The 18,596-nt window shown below is 43.8% G+C and overlaps 1 protein-coding gene across 1 annotated transcript; it reads right to left on the reverse strand.

Annotated features, from left to right (window-relative positions):
* Positions 1-1,760: 1,760 nt before the first annotated feature.
* chrna3 (cholinergic receptor, nicotinic, alpha 3) lies at positions 1,761-16,909 on the reverse strand. Its single transcript, XM_015952869.3, has 6 exons — positions 15,071-16,909; positions 14,663-14,802; positions 12,875-12,919; positions 11,549-11,658; positions 2,414-3,614; positions 1,761-2,331 (listed from the first exon to the last, which is right to left on the reverse strand). Exons 1-6 carry the CDS (start codon positions 15,129-15,131, stop codon positions 2,203-2,205), a joined length of 1,686 nt encoding a protein of 561 aa, XP_015808355.1. The 5' UTR covers positions 15,132-16,909; the 3' UTR covers positions 1,761-2,202.
* Positions 16,910-18,596: the final 1,687 nt, after the last annotated feature.

Raw genomic sequence — 18,596 nt, forward strand, 5'->3', positions numbered from 1 at the left:
GGATGGATAAATGATGGATGGATGGATGGATGGGTAAATGGGTGGATAGATGGGTAAATGGATGGATAAATGATGGATGGATGGGTAAATGGATAAATGATGAATGGATGGATGGATTGATGGATGGATGGATGGATGGATGGATGGGTAAATGGATAAATGATGGATGGATGGATGGATGGATGGATGGGTAAATGGATAAATGATGGATGGATGGATGGATGGGTAAATGGATAAATGATGAATGGATGGATGGATAAATGATGGATGGATGGATGGGTAAATGGATAAATGATGGATGGATGGATGGATGGGTAAATGGATAAATGATGGATGGATGGATGGATGGGTAAATGGATAAATGATGGATGGATGGGTAAATGGATAAATGATGGATGGATGGATAAATGATGGATGGATGGATGGATGGATGGATGGGTAAATGGATAAATGATGGATGGATGTATTGGCTTAATGAACTGTGAATTGGAATGTTTATTATGTGAAGTGCCTTGAGACGACTCTTGTCGTGATTTGGCGCTTTATAAATAAACTTGAATTGAATTGAATTGAATTGGATGGATGGATGGATAAATGATGGATGGATGGATGGATGGATAAATGATGGATGGATGGATGAATGGGTAACGGTGGCACAGGAGTTAAGTGCTCGCCCCGTAATCGGAAGGTTGCTGGTTCGAGTCCCGCTCAGTCTGTCGCTGTCGTTGTGTCCTTGGGCAAGACACTTAACCCATGTTGCCTGCTGGTGGTGGTCGGAGGGACTGGTGGCGCCAGTGCTCGGCAGCCTCGCCTCTGTCAGTGCGCCCCAGGGCAGCTGTGGCTACATAGTAGCTCATCCCCACCAGAGTATGAATGTGTGTGTGAATGGGTGAATGACTGATTGTGTTGTAAAGCGCCTTGGGGGGTTCTAGGACTCTAGAAGGCGCTATATCAAATACAGGCCATTTACCATTTTAAATGGATGAATGAATGGGTAAATGGATGGATGATGGATGAACATTTACCATAATTCACCTTTTCTCAAGCATGAATTCATTAAACTAATGAGTGAAAAATATTTTTTAAATGACACAAAGTCACCTGTAATGACTGCCGACCACCACATGAGGTCCCCCTTTCAAAACAATCTCCACCTTCACTCTGGTCCTCCTGAACAACTGAACACGATCTGAGCTCGTGCTGTTGCTGGGAGGTGCAGATTTTATATTTGTGCACAGCTTTGTCACATTTACTTTGATTTGTTGAAATTCTTGAAAGAAAAGTTTGTAAAAGTCACTGATTTAAAGTTTAATGCTGGGAATGTTGGATTACAACAGGAATACTGAGATTTTCTTTTAAATTGTTGGTTGAAGCTGCAGGATTTTTGTTGTGTTCGTGTTTAATCCTGATCTGATTCCTGATCTGATTCCTGATCTGATTCCTGATCTGATTCCTGATCTGATTCCTGATCTGATTCCTGATCTGGTCTGAGCATCACGGAGTCGACCTTCAAGGTAAACAGCACTGAACAGAGACTAAGAGGAGCTGCTTTATACTACTGTTCTTTGGAAGCAGCCGTTCCACGTGAATAAATAAATAATAAAACATTTCTGGTATTTTTCTTGTTAACTTAGTAAACAAACACTAGTGATATTTGAAGCGCTCTAACTTTGCAGCGGTTACAAAGTGAAGAGAAACCTGCAGCATCATGCAGCATTTCAGTTTCAGTATTTAAGCAACGCTACAACCCACCACCGTACTCACTGTGTCTGTATTTATTCACCCCGACAGGAACTACAGATGCTGTCTGGTACAACTCAGAGAAAGTGAACATCATCATCATCCTCACATCAGACATGAACACTTGAGACTGACGAGTTTCACACCGTCGAATGTAAACCAGCTTCACGTGTCTGGTGGCTGGGTGTGTGTAACACCAGTAAAACCTGCCACGGCCACTCGGCTTTTATATTCACTCGTTCATTAATCATTACTGATGGAAACGTGAAATCTCATTAGATTCTCAGTGAGATTGGAATGCGGCTCAAAGCCCACGTTCCATTTCTGTTTCCCAGCCAACATGTGTTCCATTTTCAGCAAACTGAATGAACCAGTCAGTGTTTCTACCGTCTCTGGGCTCTGGCAGAGGCTCTTATGCAACAGTTGGGTGCCTTTCTGCAGAATTAGTTTTATAAAATCGAATCAAATCTCCTCGCCGAGTAATAACGGCTGCAGGAAGAGGCCAGCTGTTCCCAGGATACAGACCAGGACGAAAACCCACAGGAAGATCCTGTCGATTACCATGGCAACGTACTTCCAGTCATCCTGAACCTGTGAGGGGATCAGAGTGGACACATTTTAAATTGTTTATCATCCTCAACTAATCCCGAGGGGAACCTGAACCTTTCCTTACCTCCTTTGCTTCGTTCTGTAGCTTCATGTTCTCTGCGATGTATTTCACACTTTCAATGGCCTCCCTGACCTCTGGGGACAGAGGCAGAAGGGACACGATCCCTCCATCCAGAGACTCCGAGCTGGAGCACTGACTCTCCCTTCTGACGCCTCCAGTACCTCCTCCAGTCAGGGCTCCCAGGCTGCCCAGTCCACCTCCACCTCCTCCGGAGTCTGAAGGCAGTTTTCCTGATCTCTTCTGCCAGCAGCAGTTGCAGCGACCTTCACAGCACAAGAACCCAGATCCGGCACATTTGGTGGAGTCTCCGCTCAAGTTGTTGAGGTTTGAGAGCTCAGTGTTGTTAAGAAGTCGCTGTCGGTTTGTGATACTCGACACCACGCTGGAGGCCAGAGCCTGAGGCTTGTGCTGCTTTTGCAGACTACCTGAAGAGTGGACAGCACAGGACCTTGAATGATTCGTCTGGACACTGCTGGCCACCGTCACCTTCTCGGGGTCCCTGTCTGGCCTGGTCATGAACATGACTCGAGGGAGAAGTCCTAGAAACACACGACGCACCCAGCAGGGCATGGTGTGTGTCTTCGGTGTGCGATAGTGGACATTCAGCACAAACACCGTAATGACGATGGAGAGGGTGACAAAGATCATGGTGAAGAGGAGGTACTCGCCGATCAGGGGTATGACCAGCGAGGTGGAAGGGATGGTCTCTGTTATGACCAGCAGGAAGACGGTCAAAGACAGCAAGACAGAGATGCACAATGTGACTTTCTCTCCACAGTCAGACGGCAGGTAGAAGACGAGCACCGTGAGGAAGGAGATGAGGAGGCAGGGGATGATCATGTTGATGGTGTAGAAAAGAGGCAGGCGGCGGATGTACAAGGAGTACGTGATGTCCGTGTAGATCTCCTCACAGCAGTTGTATTTGATGTCATGTTTGTATCCAGGCGCGTCGATGATCATCCACTCGCCGCTTTCCCAGAAGTCTTTCAGGTTGATGGTTGAACCGATCAGCACAAGGTCGATCTTGGCCTTGTCGTAGGTCCACGAGCCAAACTTCATGGTGCAGTTTTGGTAGTCGAAAGGGAAATATGTGACATCAATCTTGCAGGAGCTCTTAAATATGGCAGGAGGGATCCAAGTGACATCACCGTTGTAGCGGAGCAGAGCTTTGGTTTTGTCATCAACTTGGAAATCTCCAACTGCGCTGTACAGAAAGACGGATAAACGGCCAGATTTAAAGATCAGAACCAGCGAGAAGGCGAAGAGACAAACAGCAGCTCAGTTTCCTCTTCTCCACCCTACTGGCTGAGAGTGGAGCTACAACCCTGCATCAGCCTGCTGTAGCTAGTGCTAACAACAAGCTAACACGAGCCAACTGATACCAAATAAGCCATTAAGTAAAAACACCCACACTGTTGGACAAAAAATATTATTACTTATAAATGGAGTAGCAACAAAGCCAGGTCACCATCAGCCCGTGGTTTCATAGCCTCCTTCAGCTTCCTCAAACTAGCGTAGGCCAGTTTTCACCCAGGCTTAGCTCTTTCCTTTTCCTCCAAAGACATTACTCTCGGACCTTTACTTCCTACTCTCGGACCTTTACTTCCTACTCTCAGACCTTTACTTCCTACTCTCTTACCTTTACTTCCTACTCTCTTACCTTTACTTCCTACTCTCGGACCTTTACTTCCTACTCTCGGACCTTTACTTCCTACTCTCGGACCTTTACTTCCTACTCTCGGACCTTTACTTCCTACTCTCGGACCTTTACTTCCTACTCTCGGACCTTTACTTCCTACTCTCGGACCTTTACTTCCTACTCTCGGACCTTTACTTCCTACTCTCGGACCTTTACTTCCTACTCTCGGACCTTTACTTCCTACTCTCGGACCTTTACTTCCTACTCTCGGACCTTTACTTCCTACTCTCTGACCTTTACTTCCTACTCTCTGACCTTTACTTCCTACTCTCGGACCTTTACTTCCTACTCTCGGACCTTTACTTCCTACTCTCGGACCTTTACTTCCTACTCTCGGGCCTTTACTTCCTACTCTCGGACCTTTACTTCCTACTCTCGGACCTTTACTTCCTACTCTCGGACCTTTACTTCCTACTCTTGGACCTTTACTTCCTACTCTCGGACCTTTACTTCCTACTCTCGGACCTTTACTTCCTACTCTCGGGCCTTTACCTCCAGGCTCCACCATGATGCCAAAAATAAAGCAAACTTCTTTTTTTCCTTCTTATGTTTTTTATTAATAACTGAAAAGCTAACAGCTAGCCTTTTTTTTCATTCTTTATTTCATTCAAAGGAAAAAATATGTAAAAAAAACAAGATCAGAATAAAATCAACAAACATAAAATTTTATTCAAAATCCATGAATGAATAGGAGCAGACAGAAGAATGCATCTTATGCAGGGGCGTAGCACCAAATTCTGGGCCCTGTACACTCTCAATGTCATTGGGCCCCATTCAGCACATGAACATAAAAGTGGTTTTATTTGTAAAAATAAATAAATAAATAAATAAATAAATAAGGCATAGGTAAGGTTTTATAGAACAGTCAGTTATATATGGATTTTTGCCAGCTATTTCTCATACTTAAAGGGATATTCCACCCATAAGTACAATTGTGCCTCGTGCTCTGGGAAATTCCTGTACAATTTTTGCCACTTGATGTCAGACAACCGGAGACCCTCTTTGCTGTTCAGCGGACTTTTAGATGGCCTTGTTTGCTCATGAGAGAATAGAACACATGGGATGCAGAACAGAGCCTTTACACTCTCACTATATATCAACCAGTCCCTCCTGATCTTTTCCCGCCCATTGGTTGACTTAACATATTGGTAGTTGGGGAATTCTTTGCCTTCCTTGTCTTTGGGTGCCACTTTGGTCGAGTCTACAATTTCTCTAGACAGTCTGAAAACTAGACTCTCTCTCTCCTGAGCAGCTAGCTTTTCTGGCCACAGTCCTGGGTCTTCGGACAGTTCCTCAGCATTTCCCTGTCTCGGTCCTTCCTGTTCTCTCTCCCCTACCTCCTCACTTTTACACACATCTACAAATATGAAACACATGTGCAGTATGTTAGCCTAAATCTGTCTATAGTTTTACTTGTAAATATACATCATACCTAGAAATAGTACTGGCAGCTACTTTCAGTTCAAACTACTGTTACACAAGATTGCTGTAAATAACCTGAGGTCGCCTCAATGAGCAGCTCACCTGGTCTCACTTCCTCACAACCGTCCTTGCCTTCAGCATCTGATGTTGAATTCTCTACATCTACAACAATAAATAACTTATTCTTATGAAGCTCCGCCCCTTTTTATGAAATGGAAACATCATCAGCTTAATTATTAACAAAGAATTTTCAATAAAACACAACAGTTGTATTTAGAATATAAATAAAACACAGGACCACATAAAAATAAAGAGACAGGTTGATTAACATTTAACAATCAAGTGTCTTGTTAAAAAATAATATATCTCAATTCCCCTCATAATTTAATGCTGTAGTTATGATAAGCCTTTAATTTAATATGTATATTAAATGTACTAAGTGACTTGGCGGCTTTAGCTTCATTGCTTAAACTGTTCCAGAGTTAAACTCTTTGGACACTAATACTGAACTCCTTGACTTTAGTTCTAAATTTTGTTTTTTTGAATACATCAGTTCCTTTTAGATTATAACTGCTTTCCCTTCTTACGAACAATGACTGTACATTTGTGGGCAAGATAGTTTTGCAAGCTTTATACATTATTTGCAATATTTTAAACTCCACCAAATCATAAAATTTAAGCACTTTATATTGCATAAATAATGGATTAGAGTGATCATTGTAACAATTTCTGTTGATAAGTCTTAATGTTCTTTTTTGTAAAACAAACAGTGGTAAAGTTTAAGTTTTATATGTGGAACCCCAGATCTCCACACAATACATCAAATATGGTGTAATCAGTGTGTTTTAAAGAGTTAACCTTCCAGAATTATTCAATAAACTGTGTAATACTGCAGTGGCCTTAGCTATTTTACCCTTTATGTGTATAGTATGAGGTTTCCATGAAAGATTTTCATCAAACATAACACCCAAGAATTAGATTTCTTTACCCTCCTAAGTTCCATACCATCCATTTTCAACGATACATTTGTACCGCCGTCATTAAACAACAAAAATTTAGTTTTTTTAAGATTAAGTGACAACCTGTTTGTGTCAAACTAGTTTGTGATTATCATTAACTCATCATTTATCACTTCGATACCTTCAGCAATGTTAGACCCTGAATGAAACAAAGTTGTATCGTCAGCAAATTATAAGCTTCCAAGTTGAGGAAATGCATTCATTAACGTAAAATAAAAACAGTTTTGGGCCTAGAACTGATCCCTGAGGAACACCATGACTAATTTCCCTCAGTTGTGATTTAATATTATCTATCTGGACGAATTGTTTTCTACTTTCTAAGTAACTTCTCACCCATTGACGTGCCACACCTCTTATTCCATAGCGATGTAATTTTTGTAATAATCTAGCATGATCTATAACATCAAAAGCTTTTTTTAAGTCAGTAAAAACACTTAGAAAATATTGTTTATTGTCTATTGCTGTTGATATTCGATTAACCAATTCCATTATAGCCGTAGCAGTTGAGTGATTGGCCCTGAAGCCATACTGTCCATTATTTAGAACACTATTTTCCTCAATAAACGTATCCCTCCGTGTAACAAAGATGTTTAACATTATTTTAGAATACTGTGGAAGCAGTGATATTGGTCGATAATTAGTAAAATTAAATAATGGGACCACTTTAGCAATTTTCATTGCATCAGGGAATACTCCCAATGAACGTGACAAATTACAAATATATGTAAACGGTTCAACAACAGTTTCAATTGTACTTTTTACCATGATCATATCCAAATCCTCATTATCAGTAGATCTTTTGTTTCCACAGTTTTTTACCACATCAGTCACCTATTCTTCTCAACCTTAGTAAGGTGAATGCTATTAGGATTTTCTGTAATAGTATTCAGTTTGCCGTCCAAATTTGGTTTTGTACTTATCAGACTAGTCCCTACACTTACAAAGAAGTCATTAAACTCATTAGTGACTTCTTTGACATCATAAATATCAGTATGTCCCATCACAAAGTTGCTAGGCAAATCAGCTTTATTTAGCCTGGTCACACTGTTCATTATTCCCCATGTAGCTCGTGAATTGTTTGAATTTCTGCTTAAAAATTCACTATAATAATTTTTTTGTGTTTCCTTATGATTGTGGTTAATTTATTTTTACATTTTTCATACCTTTCCTCAGCCTCCTTCGTCTGTAATTTAAGAAAATGTCTGTACAAAGTGTTTTTCTTTACACAAGCATTCTTTATGCCATTAGTCAACCAAGGATGAAGTTCACGACCAACCTTCATTTGTTGTAATTTACAATGTTTATTATATAGTTCCATTAGGATTTTCATGAATTTATCATATGTAACATTCACATCCTTAACATGAACTTCATTCCAGTTTTGTACCCTGAGGTCATGAATAAGTGCATCTGCAGCTTTAACAGATTGATCTCTTTTGTATTTGAATTTATTTTTGTGCTTTAGCCAATGATTATATTTGAATACAACAAATACTGGTATGTAAATGGTTACTGATATCAGTCATCAATATACCACTTTAAATGACTTCATGCTTTTTATTTGTAAAAATATTATCAATAATAGTAGCACCCTGTGTATTATTCCTAGTTGGTTTGGTGACTAAGGGTAAAAGACCCATGCTAAACATTGAGTCAACAAAGTCAGATGTTTTAGTCCCCCAAGATTATCTAAATTTATATTAAATTCACCACATAAATAAGGTCTTAATCTTGACTGGACCAACCAACTTGCTGATTTTGTCAGTAAATGCTACCACATCAGAACCAGGTGTTCTGTATACACAACAAATTACTATATTTTTTCTTTTACATTACTAACTTCTATAGTTACTACTTCCATAACATTTTTTTCATAGTCATTTTTTCAACTAATTTTGATTTCATGTCTATAGATAAGTACAAGTCTACACCTCCATCTTTTTTGTTTTTCCTGTTTAAGTAGTACAGCTCGTATCCCTCGATATGAACATCATCCATGAGGTCATCATTAAGCCATGTCTCAGTAATTGCAATGACCTTGAATTTATATTTAAATTTGCTTAAGTAATATTTTATGGTTGGTAGCTTATAGAATAAACTTCAACTATTTAAGTGTATTAATGAAAACATGTTATTATAACTTGGTTCACAATTTAACTGGTCTTGACTACAGTAGTCACAACATGTTTCATTCGAATTAAACCAACTATCATATATTTTATATTCCATTACATAGTCAAGGTATGGTTGTCACTATTCTTGGTAAGTGGTTGCGTCATCCTTTGTCCATTTCGTTGTATATCGTTTGAGGTCATCAATGCTTCTCACATGCACGCTGTTTGTTCCTTCACCTTCACGCTCTACGATTCCACACCCATGTTTCTGCAATCTGGTTCTGCTCTTTCAGTCCTCTAGCTTCCCTAGCTATGTCAGCATTTTCTTTGTTAAATGTTCATTTATATAAACATTTGTTCCTCTTAGATTTTGATTATTGTAATGCACTCTACATTGGGGTCAGTGCATCATGTATTAGTCACCTACAGAGGGTGCAAAATGCCGCAACTCGTCTTTTAACTGGCACTCGAAAGTTTGAGCACATTTCCCCTGTTTTAGCTTCACTTCACTGGCTGCCCATTTCTTTTAGGATTCCTTTTAAAATCCTCTTGTTTGCTTTTAAAGGTCTTCATGGCCTCACCCCCTCTTATCTCTCTGACCTGATACAGCCTTACACTCCCTCCCGCTCTCTCAGGTTCTGATCAGCTGCTCCTGATTGTACCCAGGACTGAGCGTAAACTTAGAGGAGATTGCGCTTTTGCTGTTGCAGCTCCAAAACTGTGGAACGAACTTCCTTTAGAGATAAGACAGGCCAGTTCCTTATCTGTTTTTAAGGCACTCCTGAAAACCCACCTCTTTACCCTGGCTTTTGATGCCTTGTGAGATGTTGGTTTCTATTTTTTTATTTTATTTTAGCTGTTTTAGGTGATTCATTGCAGTTTCATCAAGTTTTATCAAGTTTTTATTTTTTAATATAGGGCTATTTTTAATTTTATGTATCATGTGTTTTATTTATTTATTTATCTTTGCTGTTTTCTGTTTAGTCAATTGTTTTAATGTATTTTCTGTACAGCACTTTGTTCCTGTGCTGGGTCTTTTAAAGTGCTTTATAAATAAAACTGGATTGGATTGGATTTTAGCTTCCTAGCTTGTTTGAGAAGCCTGTTCTTGTGTTTCCTACTCGTAAACCTAACTATAATAGTAGACGGTTTGTTTTTACCACGTTTAAGTGGGATGGTATGACAGTCAGAGATGTAATCTCGATTGATCTCGACCTTTATGTTGCAGACAGTCAGTAACTTGCTGTTCCAGGGGTAGAACTTCATCGCGTCCTCTGCTTTCGCTCCACCTGAATCCACTGCTCTTGCATAGGAGAAGTGTTGTGTCTCCAAACCAGACATCACAAGGTCATCCTTCCTGGAATACTGTTCTAGATCATCCACTCTTTGCTCAAGCATCTCAATAAGTTTATCCTTCTCTACAATGAGTTCTTTGACCTCCTTCAGCAAACTACTCCAGGAAGACGACTCTTCAGATATTAGATTCATTGATGTTTTAATCTCCTCTATGTCTTCCTCCAATTTGTCCATTTTTAGGAGGCATTTTGCAACAAATCTACCCCTCTTCTCCAGAGGCTGGGCGTGGCAGTTTGTCCTGGTGGTTAACCTGGTAGCTTGGGGCTTGCGGTTATTAGCATAGCACCTGTGTAGATTCCAATGTTTCATCTAATGACTGGTGTTTGAGGATGGATCTCGAACCGGCCGGACGGCCAGTGCTTAGGACTGGTGCATGGGCCGCGTGTGGCAGCTGGTGCTGATGGTTGTTGTTGTGAGTTGGTTCCTGGCCAGGGCCTGGTGTCTGGTGTTGAATGCTGGAACCTGCTTGGGCCGGGTGTGGCAGCTGGGCCTGGAGCCAGGATCAAGTGTTGAGGCTGGAGCCCAGACCCTGCCCGGTGGAACAGTCTAGAAGCTGGATCCTGGACCAGGCATGATGGCTGATGTTGATTCTGGGGCCTGGACTCCGGGCCTGGTGGCTGGTACAGCTACTTTTTCAGCTAGGTACCGGTAATTGAGCCTGCTCAGCTCTGTTGAATGTCGGTTAAGTCCTTTGGTAAAATGCTGAAAAATCTCTCTGTCTCCGCCTTTTAGACAAGAGGAAGAAGCTCAGTGAGCCAATGTGCTGCTCAATGCGCTTTTCAACCCTGTAAGAACAAACTGTTAAATTAGCTACCGGCAGACAAAATAGCTAACAGCCGTTAAGCAGTTAAAGAGCACCCCCTAGGTCACCAACCAGCTGAGTAAAACTGTTGAGCTGTTTCCGGTCAACAGAGAGCTGTCCCACGTTCCTACCAGCGCCATCACTGAACCCTACTTTCGAAGGAATTGGTTAAAGTGTTAAAACTGCTCAGTGTCGCTTTAAAGGAGACTAATAATGACCTGAAGTATAATAGTGGTGAATAAAAAACACGTTTATGACATTAAATCCCTCTCACGAAGCAAATTGAGAAGTTTTATTTAGCATCAGCACCTTCCAGAACGAGCTGTTTCAGGGCTCTGTCCCTTTAAGAAAACCATCTGTAACTGGCCCCAGGCACACATCCACCGATTGGCTGCTTTGAGGTGAGGAGCTCCAATATCTGTGAAGGCTTTAGCGTAGAGCAACTGCTCCTCTATTGTCAACAGCTGAGGCAGGACTTTCTGCAAAAATCCCCATTTGTGACATCACAAACAAGGATTTTTTTGAAATGGCTCATTTTAAGCAAACGATTCTTGAAACCAAACACTGACAGAAACAGAATGGATGGATCTTTTACGTTTGGAGCGTTTATGGAGGCAGTAGAGACCCACATGGCAGACATGAGTTTCACCCAATATGTCCTTTTCAAACAACCTAAAGCATGAGTAACCAGAGACGGGCGTCGTTATGCTTCATTTTTAAACTCACTTATTATACAGGACGATGTCCGGCTTCCATATCCGGTTGGATGGCACTCGAATAAACTCCACGCCTCCAAAATCTTTTGGATCCCATTTGAGTTTGTAGTCGTTCCAGATCTGGGAAAAATGTATCCGGATTATTAATTATGCAAAAAACAGTCAGAGAATTCACAAAGTCACAAACATCTAAATATGGCAATAACTGGAGAAATTAGGAATAAATGATTAATTATTAATGGAATCTTTCTATTTTGAATATGTAAGACTGAAAATAACTCAAGCATTTTTGTGGGTGTAAAACTGGTTCTGTTGCATCAGAACTGCATTAAATTCAGTACGACTCTCCGGCCTTTGAGCTGAGGTTAGGGGTACAGCAAAAAATCATCAGCCAGGGAAATCAGAGGCTCACTCCGCTTTATTGAACCGGTCTGCTGGCATGAAAAATAATCTCGCTCCGTCTCTTGGAGAGTCGGGATTACAAATGGCTGCATCATTTTGGGGGCCATAATCTGCCTGTTTGCTCTCAACATCAGGACAAGCATTAGGATAAGAGAACCAGCCAGATGTTCATAAATGTGTTTGTAAGGCTGCGTTGCCTCATGATGACTTGTGTGTGCGTGCGTGCGTGCGTGCGTGCGTGCGTGCGTGCGTGTGTGTGTGTGTGTTTTATGGACTTTGGCCCTAGTGTTTGACCCTCCTGAGACTCATAAAGCTGCTATAATAAAGCAACGCTGCAGAGGAATAAGAAGTTAATTTAATTACAAACGTGTGTGTGTGTGTGTGTCGGTAAAACCGGAATAGGCAGCAGGGGAAATGTGCCTCGCACGTTCCCCAGAGACTCTGAAACAGGTAGACGATATTAAAGCAAAAGAAACTGTTTCAGCTCTTTTAGCAGCAAACGTACGTTACAGCGGACCTTTAGAGGAAAAGCCGCTCTGGAGAGGTGGTAAAACGCGACCTGGTGACCTGCCCCGCCTCAAACCCGCCGCACCGAGCATCACTGAGGCGGTGTGGAGATGAAAGCATCTGCTTAGCTTTTAGTTTAATATTGCTCATGATTATTAAGATTAGGTCAAGTTTGGGTCTTTAGATTTAATTTTAAAAAGCTTCATTTTCTTGAGTTTTAATCTAAACGGCTTGGAAACTCTCCAGAACAGAGGCTGAAATCTAAATTAGGATTTCTTTTTTCCCTTTTTTAATCAAATCATGTGGATCGATGCGTTTGAAAACCTTCCTCCTGTGAATAATTCATGCTGTCAGTTTGGAAGAACCATGTGAGACAGCACGCCAGGCTGATCCCACTCAGGGTTTATCGTCACCGATCAGGACTCACGTGTCTCAGCCACAGATTGGTCTCCATGATCTGATTGACTTCGTCCTGGGAGCAGCAGATTCGTTTCCAAAGACATGAAAACAGACAACAATCAGATAAATGTTAGCATTTCAACCGCAAACTGAAGGGAAACTGTCACATGTGATCAAGTATCTGAGGTTTAGTTTGCTCTAGTGCCTCCCTGACACGAGGATCCAGACGTGCACCTGAGTCCCTCCAAGTCTGAGGCAGAACCTGCGTGACAGCTGGAGCTGCGAGGTCAGAGCGACTTCTTTCCCACGGATCGGTGGTGAATCTGGAGCAGGGGCGGAGGGGCGGGAGGAAACTTTGGGACGTTTGTGTGACTCAGACCGTGAAGGAACAAATCTCATGACATTACCCATCCGTGTGCCCAGGTCCAGAACAGATCACTGGTTCTGTGGTGAGCACATGTAAACAAAGGCTTGTTTGATTCAAATCATCCAGCTGCCAATTACGGAGCTCCTGCTTTATCTTCTAACAGGTGGGACAGATGGGATGCCAACCAAAAATCTGCGTCAGTGGCTTAAAGCATCATCCCTCTCACACATGAAGCTATTCAGCAGTTTTCTTCTTGGTAGTTTCAGAACCTTCCTGAATGAGCCTTGTCAGGGCTGTGTCACCCACCCCCTGCTCAGGCTGCTATAAGCTGAAAAGCTCCGGTTTGGTGCAGAGCTGCTGCTCGTCCAGCAGCAGGTCTTTCTTACCTGTGAGAGGTAGCATCAGTTCTACGGTTCCCATTTGTGACATCACAAACGGGGACTTTTTGAAGTGGGTTGTTTTCCTAAAATTAAAAACTGACAGAAAGTGGATGGACACATTTCTTTCACATCTGGAGTGTTTATGGAGGCAGGAGACACACACGCAGCAGCACGGTTTGCATAACTTGCCTCTTTTAACTCTAATTTTGTGGCTTCTTGCAGAAATATGAGGGGAATGTTTGCTTAGCTCATCATCAGCTGTGTGGGTTATCGATGCTGAGCCCACAGAGCAGCAGGCTGTAATCATCTCGGTCAAACCCGGATGCATGTATGTGAGGAGCACCAGGTGGTGTTGGTCATCCATCAGCAGCTGCAGCTCAGTGGTCCGCTACGCTAAATGGGTTTCATAAAACCTCGATTCACCACTGATGTTCCCGAGTTACGACGAATGCAGACAAATAAACCTCTCTTCTTTTGCTCTGAACCAGGCAGGTCATTAATAATTAATTAATTAATTAATCATCATAGCTCTAAAACAGAAACATCAGACTGAGATGAGTTCAGTCAGGTCTGGTTGTTGTCGTATTTTATGGCAGAAAACTTAAATCATATTTTCTCTTCAGACAAACATGAAGTTTGACATTTCCCCTTTGGTGCAAACAAATCGTGTTTTGCACGCTAAAATCCTAAATTAAGTCTCAAGTTTTTATAAAGCTTTTTGTGTCAAACCAAAATCAAATTAAAGGGCCTGCAGACAAGAATCCCAACGTTAAAATGATGTCTGCTGGTCAGAAGAACACCAGAAAACGATGGAGACGTTCCTGGGAGCAGCTGGCATTTCCCATCTCGTCCTTCTCCATCCTCAGGATCCTCGGGTTCACGAGGCAGCGGCGCGTCTCATTTGAATGCTGTCACCATGCAAAGGTCATGAAAGTTGACATGAAGGCATGAAATAAGTGGATTATTTTCATTTTCTTTGCGTTGACTCCAGCTCCCGTGATTTAGACCTGCAGGGCCCATAAATGACGGAGCAATCAGCACAGAGAGAGAAAAGCTTTTTGTTGCTCACCACTTTGACCAGCTGGGACATGGACACCTCAAACTGCACGACGACTGGGTCAGACACGTTTTCCACCGGCCGTATGTACTGATTGTAGTTGGAGAAAATCACAGAGAAGAGCCGGTGTTCTGCTTCTGAACATGAGCCTCCTGGATCAGAGCAGATTATCGTTATTTTAACAATAATCCTGATGATTATTTGTCATTTTCTATCAATTTACCCTCACTTTATTTCATCTCAGTGCAGATCGACTGTTAGCACAACAATAAGCACAACCAGGGTCTCCCACTGATGTTAGAGTACAGGCTTATAAAACTCACACAGCAGCTGCTTTCGTAGGAGAAAGCTGAGGGAGACATGCCTACAGACTCTTCTGTGTCCAGAGTAGCAACAAGTCACCATTAGAACATCTCTTACCTGACCAAAGATGCAGAAAGACCAGACAGCTGAGAAACGTGAAGCACATTCTGGCGCTCATCCTGCTGACGGATGCCAGATGGATCCAGGGTCAGCCGCAGCAACGCTCCACGAGGCAGACACACGGAGAACGTGTGGACAGTGGGAAGGAGCCTGTGGCTGCAGACAGAGGCAGAGAGCGAGGGGAGGAGGCAGAGCCACGCCAACACCATCAGCCAGTCCCTGAGAGGAGCCACGCGATGCTCAGACCAACCAACACCTCACCAGACCAAGCAGGAGGAGGTGGGGTGCCACTATGATGAATACTAATGAACAGAAAGCTGTTGGATGAATGAAAAGCTTCTTTTTATGTGAAGCTACTGTTTCCTGCAGAGCAGGTGGTAGTTTCCTCTCACAAACATTCCTGATAGATTAAATATTAAAATGATCTGCTGGGGTTGGTCGCCTCTGCATCACACCTTCTCCTGTAAGTCTGTGTTTCAGCAGGAAGAGGAGGCGTGCAAACAAACCAGAGTCTTCAGAATAAACACATCCATCCTTTTCAGGGTCAGCTTGTTTTAAACTTTATTATCCTGGTAAACCGCCTGGAACCAGTCCTCAGTTACCATTTAGCACCACCACCGGTTGGTGATCCCAAATTCAGACCCAATCCAGACTCATCAGACTAGGAAAGGTTTTCCCAGACTCCTCTGGTCCGGTTCTGGTGATCCTGTGGGAATTTCCATGCGGGAGCAGCTGGTGTATTGATACACCAGACCTTACAGACATGGAGCATGCCACCATGGTCCTGTACAGTTCTAATTAAGATCTTCAGCCTTGTGAAAGCGCCACTGACCCTGACCCACACAACTGCTGCTGTTCCTGTCTGGACCATCTCCGTTGTTTGTGGTTGAGGGTGAAGCTTTCTGAAATACTCAGACCAACCCAGCTGCCAACATCCACGTTTAAACTCGTTCTGATGGACGTCATCAGATCACTGAGACGCCCAGATGCATCGCTGTGATGTCATTAGCTGATTGGCTATTTGGTGACAACAGATGAACCTAAAAAGTGGCTTCTTTAGCTTCCTTTCACACGATTGACCATATGAAATTGTCATGGCTAAACCGGGAGTAGTAGCCTGCTACTGACCAACCTTCATAGACAGTTTAACTGGTTATTGAACACGAGACTTTGACATCATAAGTTTATGGAAATGAAAGGTAAACAAACATCTTTTTGAACCCTAATGGTTTATGATAAAGGTGAGGATGAGTAGGTCTGATCAGATGGCCGCGAGCATCACTCACCACCCCCCGCACTCATGTTCGACGGGCCCCACCCACTCCGAGGGCCGACGGTTCGTAGAAAAGCCAGGGCCGGATTTTGGTGCCAGTCCATCCCTGGGTCTGAACACTAACCCACTAAATGCTGATTTAAAGAACGCTCCGTTTGTGCCCGTGTACCGTCTGCAGCATCTCTAATGAGCCGGCTCAGCAGTGAGACCGTGCACGTGTCAGCAGTGAAACCGTGCACGTGTTTGCTTACGTTTCCCTTAGAGATCAACCTGACATGGTTCTCCCTCCTTCACAAACCTGCGTGACTTCTTTATGACCCGAGGCGTTCGAACCAAACCCATCTTCAGTAGTTATGCTGTATCAACATTTTTATTTAGTTGCCTGGTCCCTCATTCTCACGTTTAAAGTGAGCGGCTTTCCCAGCTGTCAAGTAAAAGATCCTGCGTGGTCTTCATTCAGAACACTGGCCTCATCAGCAGCAGGCCTGATTCTGCAGGACCCTGCCTGCTCAAGACCTTCAGCAGCAGCCCTGATTCTGAAGGACCCTGCCTGCTTTAAGACCTTCAGCAGCAGGTCTGATTCTGCAGGACCCTGCCTGCTTTAAGACCTTCAGCAGCAGGTCTGATTCTTTAGGACCCTGCCTGCTTTAAGACCTTCAGCAGCTGCTAGGCCTGATTCTGCAGGACCCTGCCTGCTTTAAGACCTTCAGCAGCTGCTAGGCCTGATTCTGCAGGACCCTGCCTGCTTTAAGACCTTCAGCAGCTGCTAGGCCTGATTCTGCAGGACCCTGCCTGCTTTAAGACCTTCAGCAGCAGGCCTGATTCAGCAGGACCCTGCCTGCTTTAAGACCTTCAGCAGCAGGCCTGATTCTGCAGGACCCTGCCTGCTTTAAGACCTTCAGCAGCAGGTCTGATTCTGCAGGACCCTGCCTGCTTTAAGACCTTCAGCAGCAGGTCTGATTCTTTAGGACCCTGCCTGCTTTAAGACCTTCAGCAGCTGCTAGGCCTGATTCTGCAGGACCCTGCCTGCTTTAAGACCTTCAGCAGCAGGCCTGATTCTGCAGGACCCTGCCTGCTTTAAGAACTTCAGCAGCAGGCCTGATTCTGCAGGACCCTGCCTGCTTTAAGACCTTCAGCAGCAGCCCTGATTCTGCAGGACCCTGCCTGCTTTAAGACCTTCAGCAGCAGGCCTGATTCTGCAGGACTCTGCCTGCTTTAAGACCTTCAGCAGCAGCCCTGATTCTGCAGGACCCTGCCTGCTTTAAGACCTTCAGCAGCAGGCCTGATTTAGCAGGACCCTGCCTGCTTTAAGACCTTCAGCAGCAGGCCTGATTCTGCAGGACCCTGCCTGCTTTAAGACCTTCAGCAGCAGGCCTGATTCTGCAGGATCCTGCCTGCTTTAAGACCTTCAGCAGCAGGCCTGATTCTGCAGGACCCTGCCTGCTTTAAGACCTTCAGCAGCAGCCCTGATTCTGCAGGACCCTGCCTGCTTTAAGACCTTCAGCAGCAGGCCTGATTCTGCAGGACTCTGCCTGCTTTAAGACCTTCAGCAGCAGGCCTGATTCTGCAGGACCCTGCCTGCTTTAAGACCTTCAGCAGCAGGTCTGATTCTGCAGGACCCTGCCTGCTTTAAGACCTTCAGCAGCAGGCCTGATTCTGCAGGACCCTGCCTGCTTTAAGACCTTCAGCAGCAGGTCTGATTCTTTAGGACCCTGCCTGCTTTAAGACCTTCAGCAGCAGGCCTGATTCTGCAGGACCCTGCCTGCTTTAAGACCTTCAGTAGCAGGCCTGATTCTGCAGGACCCTGCCTGCTTTAAGACCTTCAGCAGCAGGCCTGATTCTGCAGGACCCTGCCTGCTTTAAGACCTTCAGCATCAGGCCTGATTCTGCAGGACCCTGCCTGCTTTAAGACCTTCAACAGCAGCCCTGATTCTGCAGGACCCCGCCTGCTTTAAGACCTTCAGCAGCAGGCCTGATTCAGCAGGACCCTGCCTGCTTTAAGACCTTCAGCAGCTGCTAGGCCTGATTCTGCAGGACCCTGCCTGCTTTAAGACCTTCAGCAGCTGCTAGGCCTGGTTCTGCAGGACCCTGCCTGCTTTAAGACCTTCAGCAGCAGACCTGATTCTGCAGGACCCTGCCTGCTTTAAGACCTTCAGCAGCAGGCCTGATTCTGCAGGACCCTGCCTGCTTTAAGACCTTCAGCAGCAGGCCTGATTCTGCAGGACCCTGCCTGCTTTAAGACCTTCAGCA

The sequence above is a fragment of the Nothobranchius furzeri genome, chromosome 9 (genome assembly GCF_043380555.1).
Source record: "Nothobranchius furzeri strain GRZ-AD chromosome 9, NfurGRZ-RIMD1, whole genome shotgun sequence".
NCBI lineage: Eukaryota > Metazoa > Chordata > Actinopteri > Cyprinodontiformes > Nothobranchiidae > Nothobranchius > Nothobranchius furzeri.

Excerpts from the sequence above, each read along its gene's own strand:
- chrna3 (XM_015952869.3), bottom strand. The coding sequence starts at position 15,131 with ATGAGCGCCAGAATGTGCTTCACGTTTCTCAGCTGTCTGGTCTTTCTG. Across the intron at positions 14,803-15,070 it reads CTTTCTGCATCTTTGGTCAG|GAGGCTCATGTTCAGAAGCA; the intron begins GTAAGAGATGTT and ends GCTCTGATCCAG. Across the intron at positions 11,659-12,874 it reads CCAATCTGTGGCTGAGACAC|ATCTGGAACGACTACAAACT; the intron begins GTGAGTCCTGAT and ends CATTTTTCCCAG.